General features: G+C 44.8%; 1 protein-coding gene and 1 long non-coding RNA gene across 2 annotated transcripts; one reads left to right on the forward strand and one right to left on the reverse strand.

Moving 5' to 3' along the window:
• Window positions 1-1,538: 1,538 nt before the first annotated feature.
• Window positions 1,539-7,112, reverse strand: LOC135188684 (uncharacterized). Its single transcript, XR_010307785.1, has 3 exons — window positions 7,020-7,112; window positions 2,017-2,095; window positions 1,539-1,610 (listed from the first exon to the last, which is right to left on the reverse strand). It is a non-coding gene; the product is annotated as an uncharacterized LOC135188684 (long non-coding RNA).
• Window positions 6,708-13,016, forward strand: BRI3BP (BRI3 binding protein). Its single transcript, XM_064168258.1, has 3 exons — window positions 6,708-6,899; window positions 7,799-7,901; window positions 8,545-13,016. The coding sequence occupies exons 1-3, from the start codon at window positions 6,708-6,710 to the stop codon at window positions 8,961-8,963; spliced, it is 714 nt and encodes a 237-aa protein (XP_064024328.1). The 3' UTR covers window positions 8,964-13,016.
• Window positions 13,017-13,530: the final 514 nt, after the last annotated feature.

Raw genomic sequence — 13,530 nt, forward strand, 5'->3', positions numbered from 1 at the left:
ATCCTTAGTCAATAGTATACTTGCTACAAACAGCATTTAGATGTTCATGCTGCCAAAACACTACCTTATTAAATTGACAGGCCATGGCAACATGATTTGAACGATGTCCAGGGTTTATTTGCCTCAAGAAAAGCGTTACCTGTACTGTAATTTTAAACAGCTCTTCCCAGAGGACATGCAGAGGCCAGAGGTGAATCAGGACACATGATCTGCTTTTTCTGTGCCTCCCTTGCCTTGGCACCGCTGTTCAGAGAGGTCAGCAGAGGTGTGAAATCCAGGGTCAAAGCCCAGAGATAAGGGGGGGGACACAGGACGCGTGTCTGGTGCCTGGGCCCTGGGCATTCTGCCGGTTCAGCTGGGCCTGGGAGCCAGAGCCTGTGGCAGAGGGAACGAACTGCCCAGAAATACATTTCCCTGCATGCCTGCAGACAAAACTTTTCTTATTTTTTGCTTTTCGGGTTGTGGTAACAGCTACTTGCCGTGAGAGCGCTAACCAGTGCGGATATATGGGGACACGGCGCTGCAGCGCACCTCCCAGGGTCGGGTTGCACGGGGGCATTACTCCCACAACCACAACACAAGCCGTCTAACAGGGGATCTCCAGAGCAGCTCCAGCCCCCCGCAGCGATTTACCCCCGAGTGTTTCACGCTGTGTCCCGTTACGGGGCACGAAGGTGAGATAGGAGCCACGTCTACTGCATTTCTTCGAGAATGACACCTGACGCAGACACTCGGTGAACCTGTCATGATGCGCTCTCTGAGAGTACTACCGGCAAACCTGCAATTTCCCCTTTTTACCTTATTTCCCTTAATTTTGGCCCCACTCCGACGCCGCCCCCGCCCCTGCCTTGCCCCATCCCTACCCCGAGGGAGCCACAGCCCCAAGCCTCGCCGCCGCCCCTCAGGCGGTGTGGGACCGGGCGGCCCTACGCTGCGGACGGATCCCGCGCGGAGCACGGCGGCCGCGACGCCGGCGCGCCTGATTGGCTGCCAGGCGCCTGGCCCCACATCAGCCCAGCGCCCGCGCTCCTCACGGCTGAGCTGACGGCGGCAGAGCTGACACCAGGGAGCACCAATGGCTGTAGAGATGTGTCAGACCCTCTTAGCTATCGGCCAGTGAGCGGCCGGAGCAGGAGGAGGTGTGCCCAGTCAGCGCAGAGCTCTCATCTTGCTCGGCGGGACGGGTGGGGTGCCGCCGTGATTCTCCTCGGCGCGGAGGGCTGCGAGCCGCGGTACCTCGGTGATCGCGAAATTAGCGGCTCTAAGATAAAAAAGCAGTAGCAGAACAGCAGCCTTCCACCAGCCAAAGCAACTTGTGCATCTAAAGGAACATGCTCAGCCAAATCACCTGAGGAGGGACCCAAAAATTCTATCACTGAGCTGAAAAAGACGTAAATGAAAATGAACTGACCCACTTACTGTGTGAGGAGGAAGGGGTGCGCTGGGAATTGGGCAATAAAACTCGGACTTTTATGAAAGCCCGACAGAGCTTCTCATTTCTTAACAGCAGTTTTACTGTTGCATCCTTAGACTGGGCTATGCCTTCATATTCCTCACCCTCATTCCAGTTTTGCCTTACCCAAACTTGTTTTTTCCTTCTTCAAACGTGGCTGGACAAAATGGGAAGAAAAAGAAAGAAAATGGCTATTAAAAGTATTACAGTGACTGCTAAAAATAGTTTGGAGATTAGATTAGACTAGCTGGAGCAAAATAGCCTGAACAAGATTAACGGGAATTGACCGTTTTCAAATCTTTTTAAGCCCTGCTGTATACCTAATAACTGTAATAATAGGTTCAAAATTAAATCATGTTTTCTGCTTTAGATTAGGAGGCCTTCAAAAGATGCTTCAGAGACAGCAGTAATGATGATGATGATGATGATGATGATGATGATGATGATGATGATGATGATGATGATGGCACTACTTTCTTTGTGGTCTATGAGGTAACTAATCAGCAGTCTGTGAAACTGAGTGATGAAATTCATGGATCCATGAGACGTTTCATAATACCCACCTCATGGCAATCTGTGCAGTGTGCTGAGGCCTGACCATGATCCATCGACCCAACATCTCGATTAGGAAATCCAAAGATTCTGGAAAGTTTTAAAAGAATCTTACATTTAGAATGGCCACCAGCTGGCTAATGAGTCCATATAACAACATGGAACCTCTGGCTCCCTTGCCGTCCCTGACCTCTGCAATCTCTAGGTGGAGGCAGGAGCATAAGGAACCAGAATTGAAATTGAAAGGGTAGGAGGAAAGGAAGAGAGGAAGAGAGAAAGAAAGAACAAAAGAATGAAAGAAAGAAAGAAAGGAAGGAAGAAAGAGAAAGAAAGAAAGAGAGAGAGAAAGAGAGAGAGAAAGAGAGAGAGAAAGAGAGAAAGAGAGAAAGAGAGAAAGAGAGAAAGAGAGAAAGAGAGAAAGAGAGAAAGAAAGAAAGAAAGAAAGAAAGAAAGAAAGAAAGAAAGAAAGGGAAAAGAAAAGGAAAGAAAAAAGAAAAGAAAGGGAAGGGAAAGAAAAGAAAAGAAAAGAAAAGAAAAGAAAAGAAAAGAAAAGAAAAGAAAAGAAAAGAAAAGAAAAGAAAAGAAAAGAGAAAAGAAAAAAGAAAAGAAAAGAGAAAAGAAAAGAAAAGAGAAAAGAAAAGAAAAGAAAAGAGAAAAGAAAAGAAAAGAGAAAAAAGAAAAGAAAAGAAAAGAAAAGAAAAGAAAAGAAAAGAGAAAAGAGAAAAAAGAAAAGAAAAGAAAAGAGAAAAGAAAATAAAAGAAGAAAAGAGAAAAGAAAAGAAAAGAAAAGAAAAGAAAAGAAAAGAAAAGAAAAGAAAAGAAAAGAAAAGAAAAGAGAAAAGAAGAAAAGAAAAGAAAAGAAAAGAAAAGAAAAGAAAAGAAAAGAAAAGAAAAGAAAAGAAAAGAAAAGAGAAAAGAAAAGAAAAAAGAAAAGAGAAAAAAGAAAAAAGAAAAGAGAAAAAAGAAAAGAAAAAAAAGAAAAGAAAAGAAAAGAAAAGAAAAGAAAAGAAAAGAAAAGAAAAGAAAAGAAAAGAAAAGAAAAGAAAAGAAAAGAAAAGAAAAGAAAAGAAAAGAAAAGAAAAGAAAAGAAAAGAAAAGAAAAGAAAAGAAAAGAAAAGAAAAGAAAAGAAAAGAAAAGAAAAGAAGGGAGGGGAGGGAAGGGAAAGGGGAAAGGAGCAAAGGAACAGGTACACATTGCAAGGAAAGTCTCACAGAGCTAGCAGCAAAACATGAAGAGAAAAGGCCTAAAATGACAAGAGGTCATAAAGCTATAGTTATGAAAAGCTGAGGTTGTAAGATAAAGACAGAGAAATAAAGATTACTGAGATTAAGGACTGGTCCACAATCAGGCCAGTTGACTTTGTAAACGCTGTTGCATTTATTTTCAGAATAGAAACAATTTAATAAGATAGGACCCTGTGATCTGCTAAATTTTTGACATGTAGATGATCTCAATTTATTATAACTATTGTTCAGATTGTTGTTAAATCTCTGTATCTGAGTAAAACGCCTTGCAGAGTTTCTCATGCAGATCAGGAACAGGGAAATACACTCCTGCTTCTTCTGTACAGTAAGACTTTCATCAATTGATCCTTCTAGAAAACTTAGGTTTGTTCTCCTTAAAAAGATCGGTGTGGCTGAGATCAGTATTTCATGCCATGATGCAATGTATTCTTTGAGCCAATGCAATTTCACTTGTTTAAATGAAAAGGGTGAAATCCTGTGTGATTTCATAAGAGCTGTGGATCTGGAGATGAATGTACCTGAAATAGACTCATTGAGATAGGTCAGGAAATCAATTAAACACCAGGGAAGATTCCCAAATTATCCTGACCTCGCACAGGGGATGACCCTGAGTACAGACTTTCAAAGGTAGCCACTAAAAGAGGCCTCTGAACCTCTGTTAAGAATGGGTGGAAAGAAACAAGAAGCACTGTGAAGAAATGATTTTGAGGGGATCCCATGATGAAACCTCACCTAGAGAAAAAAAGTACATCCCAAAATTCACAGAAACAAGACACATGAGACCAAAAATAGCACAAGAGTACTCAGAGAAGGCCATGCCAATTAGAGCAAATTGAGGAATAATAACTGGCATAGGAAAAAAACCCAAACACTTATAGGAGTTACTGTTACATTACCATTTTGTTTTTTAGTGCAAGGTTGTATGAAAGCAAGAAGTGCCCCAGAAGCTGACACTGAGTGCTGGGTGTCTAGGTACAGCACAACACTGGGGGCAGATAGCCAGAAGCTTGGTCAGAACCTCAGAAATACCTGTCCTCAGCTACCATCAGCTACTCTTCCATTTTGGAAGAGCATGAAATAGACTTTGGGATATAGACAAGTATTAGCATATTGGAGGTTTCAGCATCGTCATACAAAGAGAATTGTAACACCATTTATAAATATATAAAGAATGTATCTGCTACAGAAATCAAGTGAGATCTTAAGCACCTTCTTGGGTCTGGGCCCAGCCCTTTCAGGGCCAAATATAAATAAATGCTAAAAGGTCTAGGCCATTCAGCTGAATGGGAAGATAAGTGGCTTGTTCAGTCTAAAACTGGGGAAAAGGCTGTAGCCAAGATGTCTACATTCTAGATGTCTACTCAACTAAAGTTACAAGCTTTAAACACCAAGGACACAGGGTATAAGATCAGATCTGAAAGAATTGTGACCTGCACCCCTGAATCTGTGGGAACTCCCCATGAAGGGGCAGGTAAAAGTAGAGCTCTGCCCTCTAATTTTCAGAGCAGAGCTCCTGAACAATACACAGACATGGTCTTGGGCTGCTTACATCTTCCCAAGCACAACAAGAAGCTCTGGAGAGTGTATCAGAATTCCTTATGCCTTGAAGTTACTGTTGAGCTATTCAGCAAACATTTTCTGCCCCAGCTCCCATCATCACTCAGTGCAGAATCTATACTACAAACCTGTGAGTCTGGTTTTATATTGCCATTGCTGTATTCCTGCCTTGTCTATCTCAGGCTCCTGTCAACTAATGATGAATCAGTATGTGCTCCAAAAGCAATAAAATACTTTTCTATCTCCCAGAGGTTTTTACTTCACTCTGCTAACAATGTGGTTGTGTTTCACTGCCCAGCAGGAGCTGATAACATTGTCTTGTCTACACGTAGCCCATATCTGGGGCTAAACTACAGCAACTGCAAAACTAGGTGACCCCACCCCAGCAGAAAGGGAGAATTGGGAAAAGGAGAGAAGATCTGTAGGTTAAAATGAAAACTGACTTAAAGAAACAGCAAATATGTAGTATACAAAGTCAGACTAGCAAACACATGCTGGTCACAATAAAAGGGAAAGCAGTCTTTTGGAGCAGAAAAAAGAAGAGGAGCAGTGTCAGAAGGAGCCCAGGTGCATCCTCAGCAAACTTTCCCATTTATACTGTGACATTCATGGCCTGGGATACACCTATAGGCAACTCTGGTCAGTTGCCCTGGCTGAATCCAAATTGCTAATGCCCTGCCCATCATGGATGGCCAAGGATTCTGTCCCAGCAAAACCAGGACATGTCTATTTTATACTTCCCAATTGGTCTCCTGCTGACCTGATTACTCAGGAGAGATCAACATAAAACCTGTCAGAAGAGGGAGTCACACCATAAAGTGAGTTGAATTTTGTCATATTCATCCGAGTCAGAGTTTCTCAAGAGTAAAGGACAGAGGAGTCCTTCAGAATTCCTCAGCCTGAAGTTGACAGTGCTTTGAAAAGAAGGTAGATGTCACTCTTTAACATTGGACTTCTATATTCCCTTTGCCATTTGGGGATCGCTCCTGGAATCTCCTTAGAGGGGGATACCCGCACAGAAAAGGCAGCTGGCAGTATTCTCTGTAGAGATTGTGATGAGTCTTGAGAGCTCAAACAGCTAAATAATTTAAAAGCTCTGCAGGAGAGGATCTGGTGGCCAAGAAAGTTGATCATGAGTCGGCAATGCGCCCTTGCAGCATAGAAGCCCAACAGCATCCTGGGCTGCATTAATAAGACCAGGTTGAGGGACGTGATCCTTCCCCTCAGTTTGGCACTTCTGAGACCATGTCTGGAGCAGTGTGCTCAGATTTGGGGTCCACACTGCCAGATGGATATTGATGTTGGAGTGAGTCCAGAGCAAGCTACTGAGAGGGGCAAGGAGCTGGAGCAAAAGGAGTCTGGGAAGGCTTGGAGAGGGCAAAGTCAAGACCTTGTCTCTGTTACACAAACTGGAGTGGAGGATATGGGGGAAATGGAGCCAGAACCTTCTTGAAGGTGCTTTCTGGCATCAGGAGAGCTAATGGCCTTCTAATGAGAGATGGGAAATCCTAATTAGATAGTAGAGAAGAAAACTTTCAGAGTAGATTATTAAGTGCAAAACTGAACCTAGATCAGGCTTCAACTGTGATAAGTCCATTACTGGTTAAATTTTGGGACAGATCACAGAGTGGGATAAGCTGAACACCAGGGCAGCATGCTCGGAGGCTGGACACAACCTTGAACAGACCTTTTTGACTCGGAAGGGGCTGCTGAGGAAGAGTTTAACTGACCCAGCCCAACTACCTTCCCTTGCTGCGATCGCCTGCCCCCCAGTGCTTTAAGCGGGGGGAGCGATCACGCTGCGAGTGCCCCTCCTCGCCCCGCCCCCGAACGCTGAAGGATTTCGCGACGCGGCCACCAGGCGGCGCCATAAACGCTGCGCTGCCTGGCGCGGGCGGCCATGGCGGCGGGGCGGCTGCCGGGGCTGCTGTTGCTCCTCGCCCTGCTGCTGGTCGGCATGGCGGGACCCGGTGCCCGGGCGGCGCGGAGCCGCGGCGCCGAAAAGCAAAACAGCCTCCGCCGCGCCGCCAGTGGCCTCTACCAGGGCGTCAGCAGCATCTTCGGCGAGGACAACGTGCGGGCCCTGCAGAAGGTGAGGCACCGGCCGCTTGTCCCTCCCTCCCCATTCACCTCCTTTCCCTTCGCGCCCTTTCCTCGCCCCGTGGCTCTCGGAGGTGACCGGGCAGCTCTGTGCCCGCTCCAGCTCACTCACCCGTTCTCCCGGCCGCTCCTCGGGGCTGGACCCGCCGGCGGCCTCGTCTGCTGGGCGAGCCCGACTGTGGGTGAGGCGGGAGAACCGCTGGAGCGTTGCTTTGGGAAAGAAAACAGGAGGTGAGGCTTGACGTGCAAACAATATCAATAAAGTAAACCCCCAAATAAAGATTATTTTAAGTGGGGGAGGCGGCCAGGGCAGACCGGTGTCGGTGAGGAGCTCTCCGACTGAAATACGGTCTATCTGCATCAGCAGAGCATCCTGTGTTTGCAGGGCCACGCAGGAACTTGCAGGAGATCAGCCATGCGGGCAGAGGCACCTGAACGTTCTTCTGCTCTTTCTCTCTTCAGGCAGTAGGCAGAAACGATGAATATTGTTAGATGGACCCGTAAATGCATTTGAGATAATCTGAGTGTGATGCTGGAGTCACCCCTCACTCGCTCGATAGAACTTAATCTCTGCTTTGCTTTACCAGCGTTCGTTGCTAGTAGGGAGCGTTTTCTTTACGCTTCAGAACAACGGTAAAGCTAATCAAGCACACTTTAAAATGCTGCCAAAGTACATGCCTACCTGTCACAATACCTGCACTAAGGGCAATTCTAATAACTAAATCTGTGATTCACAGAGTTAAAACCAATTCACAGTGTTCCCTCAGAGACGTCAAAGTTGCCCACAGTTCTTGTTTGATAAATTACCATTTACTTCTAACTAGTGTGTCTCAAAAGTGTGTTGAAGGACTCGAGGATTTGTTTCCATTAATTTTGGGTTTTATTTCTCAGTTTTTTTCAAGGCTGACAGAGAGGTTTGTGAATGGGGTGGATGTATTAATGGACACGTTCTGGAGAATATGGACTGATTTGTTAGATGTTCTTGGAATTGATGGTAAGTGTGGTGCCTGTTAAATCTTGAACTATATCAGCCTGTATCAGTGTATACAAGCATAGGCCGAGTGGGAGGATAATTACATTTTGTCACGCTGTGCTAAGCATCCATCAGTGGTATCTCTATCTGCATTGCATGACTTTGAATTTTCTGTAAGTACCTTCAAATGAGAGAACCAAAATCAGACATTCCATTTCTGTGTGGGCATGTACAGGGTGTCTATAGAATGCTTTACAAGTCATGATTGGTTTCTTGGTGTCATCATTAAATGGATGCACACAGCCAGGGACAATGCAAAGAACTAAAGGGGGACTAGAAGGAAAAGTGCAATTAAAAGCCTTGAGAACATAACTTTCAGAGAGCAGCATCTTCATCCTCAGTGTGAACTTCTGCTTTAGGCCCTACAGTAGTTTCCCTTTAAATAACCTTCAGTACCTCTACTTTAAAGGAATTAGTTCAGTTGGATCTTTGGAGCTGAGCCAGTGATTTGCAAAAGGCCCATTCAGAACAGGGTGAACTAGCTTTACCTATGACCTCACAAAGCAGAGCTGTGACCCTGCTGCATGACCCTCTGAAGCTCTGTTTGCACTTTTTCCTTGCCACTTTGGCATTAATATTCCGTAAATTTTCCTCTGTTTTTCAGCCTCCAACTTGACTCATTATTTCAGCCCAGCTGCAATTGCCAACAACCCAACGCGTGCTCTTCTGCTGATTGGTGCCATTTTACTTGCCTATTGGTTTTTATCTCTCTTCCTTGGATTCTTCTTTTATCTCCTACACATGCTGTTTGGTCGCTTTTTCTGGATCGCAAGAGTTGCCCTTTTCACTCTCTCATGTGTATACATCCTCCAGAAGTATGAAGGTGACCCAGAGCACGCAGTCCTGCCTCTCTGCTTTGTTGTAGCAGTCTACTTTATGACAGGGCCGGTTGGATTTTACTGGAGAAGAAACAGCAACAGCAGCCTTGAGGAGAAGATGGACCACCTCGACAGTCAGATCAGACTTCTGAACATACGTCTTTCCAGGGTGATTGAAAACCTGGACAGAGGCAGTGACCAATGAACCAGCTCCTGCAGACCAGTGTACACCAGCTCTAGAGAATAAATCCCTAAGCACTGTCTCATGCAAAGTTACAAAGCAACAAACCATCACATGGTAAAAAGTGTGCAGAGTTATAACTTTTCATCATGTGTGAGACTAATTTATCTAGATTACACACTCAGCCATTATACTTGTAGGAAAGAAAGAAAGAAACTTAAAAAAAAACCCAACAAACATTTAAAGAATTCAGCTGTATATTCAGAGAGTTTTATCCAGTACTAGAGTTTTCTCAGTAGATAAACGCTTACTTTTACAAGCATTTAAAAACATCTTTTGTAAAGTTTTTATAAAAGCAAATTGAGTAGTCTTTCAACTATTGAAACTGAGCTAAACATATGCATATTTGACACTTAAAAAGTTAAAAAGAAAAAAAAAAATATATGTCTCAAGCTACCAAACGCTTCCATGGAGAAGTAACTGCTGTGGGTCCACGTTTTTTGGTTTCTGAAGTGGTGAATGTTTTTGTTCTATTGTTGGCTTGTTTCATTGCCTTGAAGTTGCCTTTGGTAGAGTATCAGATGAGGAATTTTCTGGTATCCAGGCCAAAAAATTCACACCATAGCTTTTAACAGGAGGTGGGGAATAAGGGAGATGGAAGATTTCATGCATTCAAAGTCCTTAGAAGCCAGACCAGTATGAGGAATTGAGAAGTGCACATGTGGCATCATTTTATTGCATTTAATCTTGAGCGCTCTAATTTGGTGTCTGAAAGGAAAACTGATTTAATGAGTTGACACAGAAGGAAGAGGTGTAGCATGGCAAATTGAAACTCATATTTGTTCCTGACAGTGAAGCATTTTCCAAGTGTGACTGCATAGACTAAAACATGATTTCTGATCTCAGGACCCATGTACCTTCTCAAAAAAGGCAGCAGTGAAAACAGTTGCAGATGTATTGTTGCGTAAAGCTTTCTCAGGACCAATAAGCGGCAATAAATTCTCTTCAGGAAGATCTGGATTTTTTTCTAAAGTTGTAATAGTTTTATAGGAGCTTTTTGCTTGAAGTCTGTGTTCTCACCACATTGGGTTTGGGAGAGTCGCCTTGTGAGGAAGGTGGATTAAACGGTTGCATTTCAAAGTGGTGTAGGAACTTTGAAGCATTTTTAATTTAAAGGATTCTGTGTATTTGTAACCTGGAGGATTAACCAGATGGGTAGTTTACCACTGGCTTTGTACAGTGTGCTTGAAATGCATTGAAACAGAGGTTAGCTCAGGGAAGCAAGTCCAGCAAGGGACTTAGCTTGGCAATTTAGAGTGTTAAGACTATAAGCAGGGGGCAGGAGGGGAAACATCTGAACCATAGTGATGAGCGCAGCATCGATACTGTGAGAGGTGAAATGGACCACATCTGAAGAACTACATAGTCTATAATGTCAAAATAAGTACAGTGAAAAATGGACCAAAACTGGATGTGTGGTAGAGGCTGGCTGAGAAGGCAGGGGATTAAGTGTAGGTGTGTGTGTTCTGTGCTTTGCCTGCCAGCACTGGCTCCAGCAGGACTGGCCTGGGGTGGCTGAGCACAGCCTGGCTTCTTACTTTGTTGGGTAGGGCTTCTGTTGGATGTGGTGCTGAAGTGAATGTAACTGTGGGGTGAATTTTTTTTTTCCTCTTAATGCTGAACTTTAATACTCTTCTTAATATGTCTGTACTTGCCTGGCCTCTTTTGGGCTGCCTGTGACATTTACATGAGGGATTATTTTTAAATCCATGTTAATGGCCTTTATCCTAACTGTGATCACTTCAGTTCAACACGGTTGAAGTTCATATGCACTTGGCACTGTTGCAATCCACTTTAATTTTCTATCTTACCTGTAAATTTACCTGCACCCTGTTTTTCAAGAAATGTACATTTAGTGTTGCAAAGTAATTGCTTTTCATAACTTGCAATCTTCCCCTTGAACAAGAAAGTGCTATGGCAACAAAGAGTCTGCTTCATAAAGCTTAAAATGTAAATGACACTATACTGCTTTTTACAGCTCATTTTCCATAGTATTACAGAGTCTTCCCTGTAAACTTTTACTTACGGTTGTGCACAGAGGACTGGGCTAAGCCATCGACCTGGAGATGAGGAATTGGTTAGAAAAGCTTGTCAGGTCTTCATGTTTTTGCTGAATTTGAGGCCTGAGGACCAAAGTCTGCAAACCTTGCTTCCGTGGGACGATGAGCACGGGTCGGGTTTGCATAGATTGTATTTTGTGTAATCCATATTTGATGTGGAAGTTAAAAATACTGAGTTGTTTCTTTTACAATACTATATAAAAGTTAATTTGGTTTGTAGTTTCTGTCTGTCTTGCTGTAATCATTTACCTTAGTTTTGTAAAATCAGCCCTCCTATATTAATACTCTTTAGTTTTGACCACCTTGCTGCTTGAGAAAATGTATTTTTGTATTTACTAGCATCCCATGTATAGCAGAATGTTATGTGAAAAGCATATATATAAAATTGGATATTTTTAATCAGTATTTTTCCCAGTGCTCAGTTTTCATGTTAGTCAAATTCAGAAGTGGTGATTTTTTTTTTAAAGCACAATCTAATATATATACACACACACACACACACTTTTCAAATGCTCTGTATTTTTAAACGTGCACTGTAGTGAAAGCGCTTTTGGGACATGACTGTGGTATTGTATTTAATCTCTTTCAGCTCCTGTAAATACCTTTTACAAGTGTTTTCCACACCAAGCCGTCTTGCTGATCCACTGAGGTTTCTGCTCTCTTTTTTTAGCCCATGTCCCAGTGACAGTGGTTGCACCACTCTGGTGTTGCACTGTAGAAGCATCTCATAAAAGTATGCAGAGGTGTGCAGGTGTCACCAAGTTGTGAATTGATCAATCAAGATGAGAATTTGACAGCTCCCACACCTCTCTCTCTTTGCAGTCACTGCTGGAAGATGGGTGGCACCTTTAACATCCAGCCTCTCTTGGTGTCCAGCCTGGCATCAGCTGCTGAGGAGGTGGCAGTGTGACATGGAGGGCTGTCAGTAGAGGCAGCTGGCCACGCATCCTCACCTGTAAGGGCTGCTCCTCCAGAACAGTTCTGATTTACTGGCCTTGACAGGAAAGGTCACTGTGTGAGCAGCTGATCTAATGCTTTAAGATGAGCCTCAGACTGTCCAGCATCAGAAATTCCAGTGGGCTCTGAAGGGTTCCTACTTCCAAGACCTAGCATTTGAAACTACTGTTGTATTTACCCATCCATCCATACCTTTGTAAAAACTAACCTGGGCGGCAGTTTCTTTGGGAGCCCACACCTCACCTCTAGGTAACTGATCTGTTGTATTTGGAATGCAAACGCTTTTAACAGTGGTTTTGAATATCAGAGTACAACGTATACAACCTGGTGTAGTTCAGTGCTGTACTTACTAGTGCGTCCTGCAAATTGTGATCTGCTTTTACAGACTTGTTTGCTCATTAGTGTGGAAAATAGACCAGTATCAATCTTAGCTCTTCAGTGGTGTAGAAGTTTCTAGGTGTGATTTGCCTCACGTACTGATCTGTATTTGGCAGCTAATGACGTAAATGACTATAAGTTCTCTTTGTCCAGGTTGGAAAATAAGAGGTTCTGTTGTACCCGCATGTATTTGAAACTCTTGGATAATTCCATCGACCTGTGATGACAGCACATTTGAAAACTGATCTTTTCTTTGCTATAGCAGCACTTGTTATCAGCACTGCTGTTAGTAACTTCACATCCTGTTTTGTACATCAGATTCCAGGATTATAGTGTTTGAGTTTGTACAATTGTGTTTATCTAGCAAATGATTTGATCCGAAGAGATGATGTATGTAACTTTTGCCATATGATCCATAGGGGAATCATAGATTCTGCTGGTGACATTGTTAAATAGTTAAAAATATACCAAGAGTTATTTTTTACACAGTTATACATATCTTTATTTATGACTTATCTGACCACCCGATCAGTGTACTATGTAGTTAAATATTTGTAGACCAGTTTCACAAATCGACTATGGTATTGTGACAAAGCTTACAATAAACGTTTACTGAAACTTTGCTCTGAGGAATTAATTGCCGTCAAGACTCTGCTTTGCTGCACCTCTCCCAGGAGCGGAGGGCTGGAGCCCGGACTGTTGGCAGGAGCCAACACTCGGGCAGCCGGGAGCGGCGGCGGCGCTGGGTGCGGGCAGGCTCCGGGACGCGGCGGCGGCGGCGGCGCTGGGTGCGGGCAGGCTCCGGGACGCGGCGGCGGCGGTGCTGGGTGCGGGCAGGCTCCGGGACGCGGCGGCGGCGGCGGTGCTGGGTGCGGGCAGGCTCCGGGACGCGGCGGTGCTGGGCGCGGGCAGGCTCCGGGACGCGGCGGTGCTGGGCGCGGGCAGGCTCCGGGACGCGGCGGTGCTGGGCGCGGGCAGGCTCCGGGACGCGGCGGCGGCGGCGGCGGTGCTGGGTGCGGGCAGGCTCCGGGACGCGGCGGCGGCGGCGGTGCTGGGTGCGGGCAGGCTCCGGGACGCGGCGGCGGCGGCGGCGGTGCTGGGTGCGGGCAGGCTCCGGGACGCGGCGGCGGCGGCGG

Source organism: Pogoniulus pusillus, chromosome 30 (genome assembly GCF_015220805.1).
Source record: "Pogoniulus pusillus isolate bPogPus1 chromosome 30, bPogPus1.pri, whole genome shotgun sequence".
In the NCBI taxonomy this organism is placed as follows: domain Eukaryota; kingdom Metazoa; phylum Chordata; class Aves; order Piciformes; family Lybiidae; genus Pogoniulus; species Pogoniulus pusillus.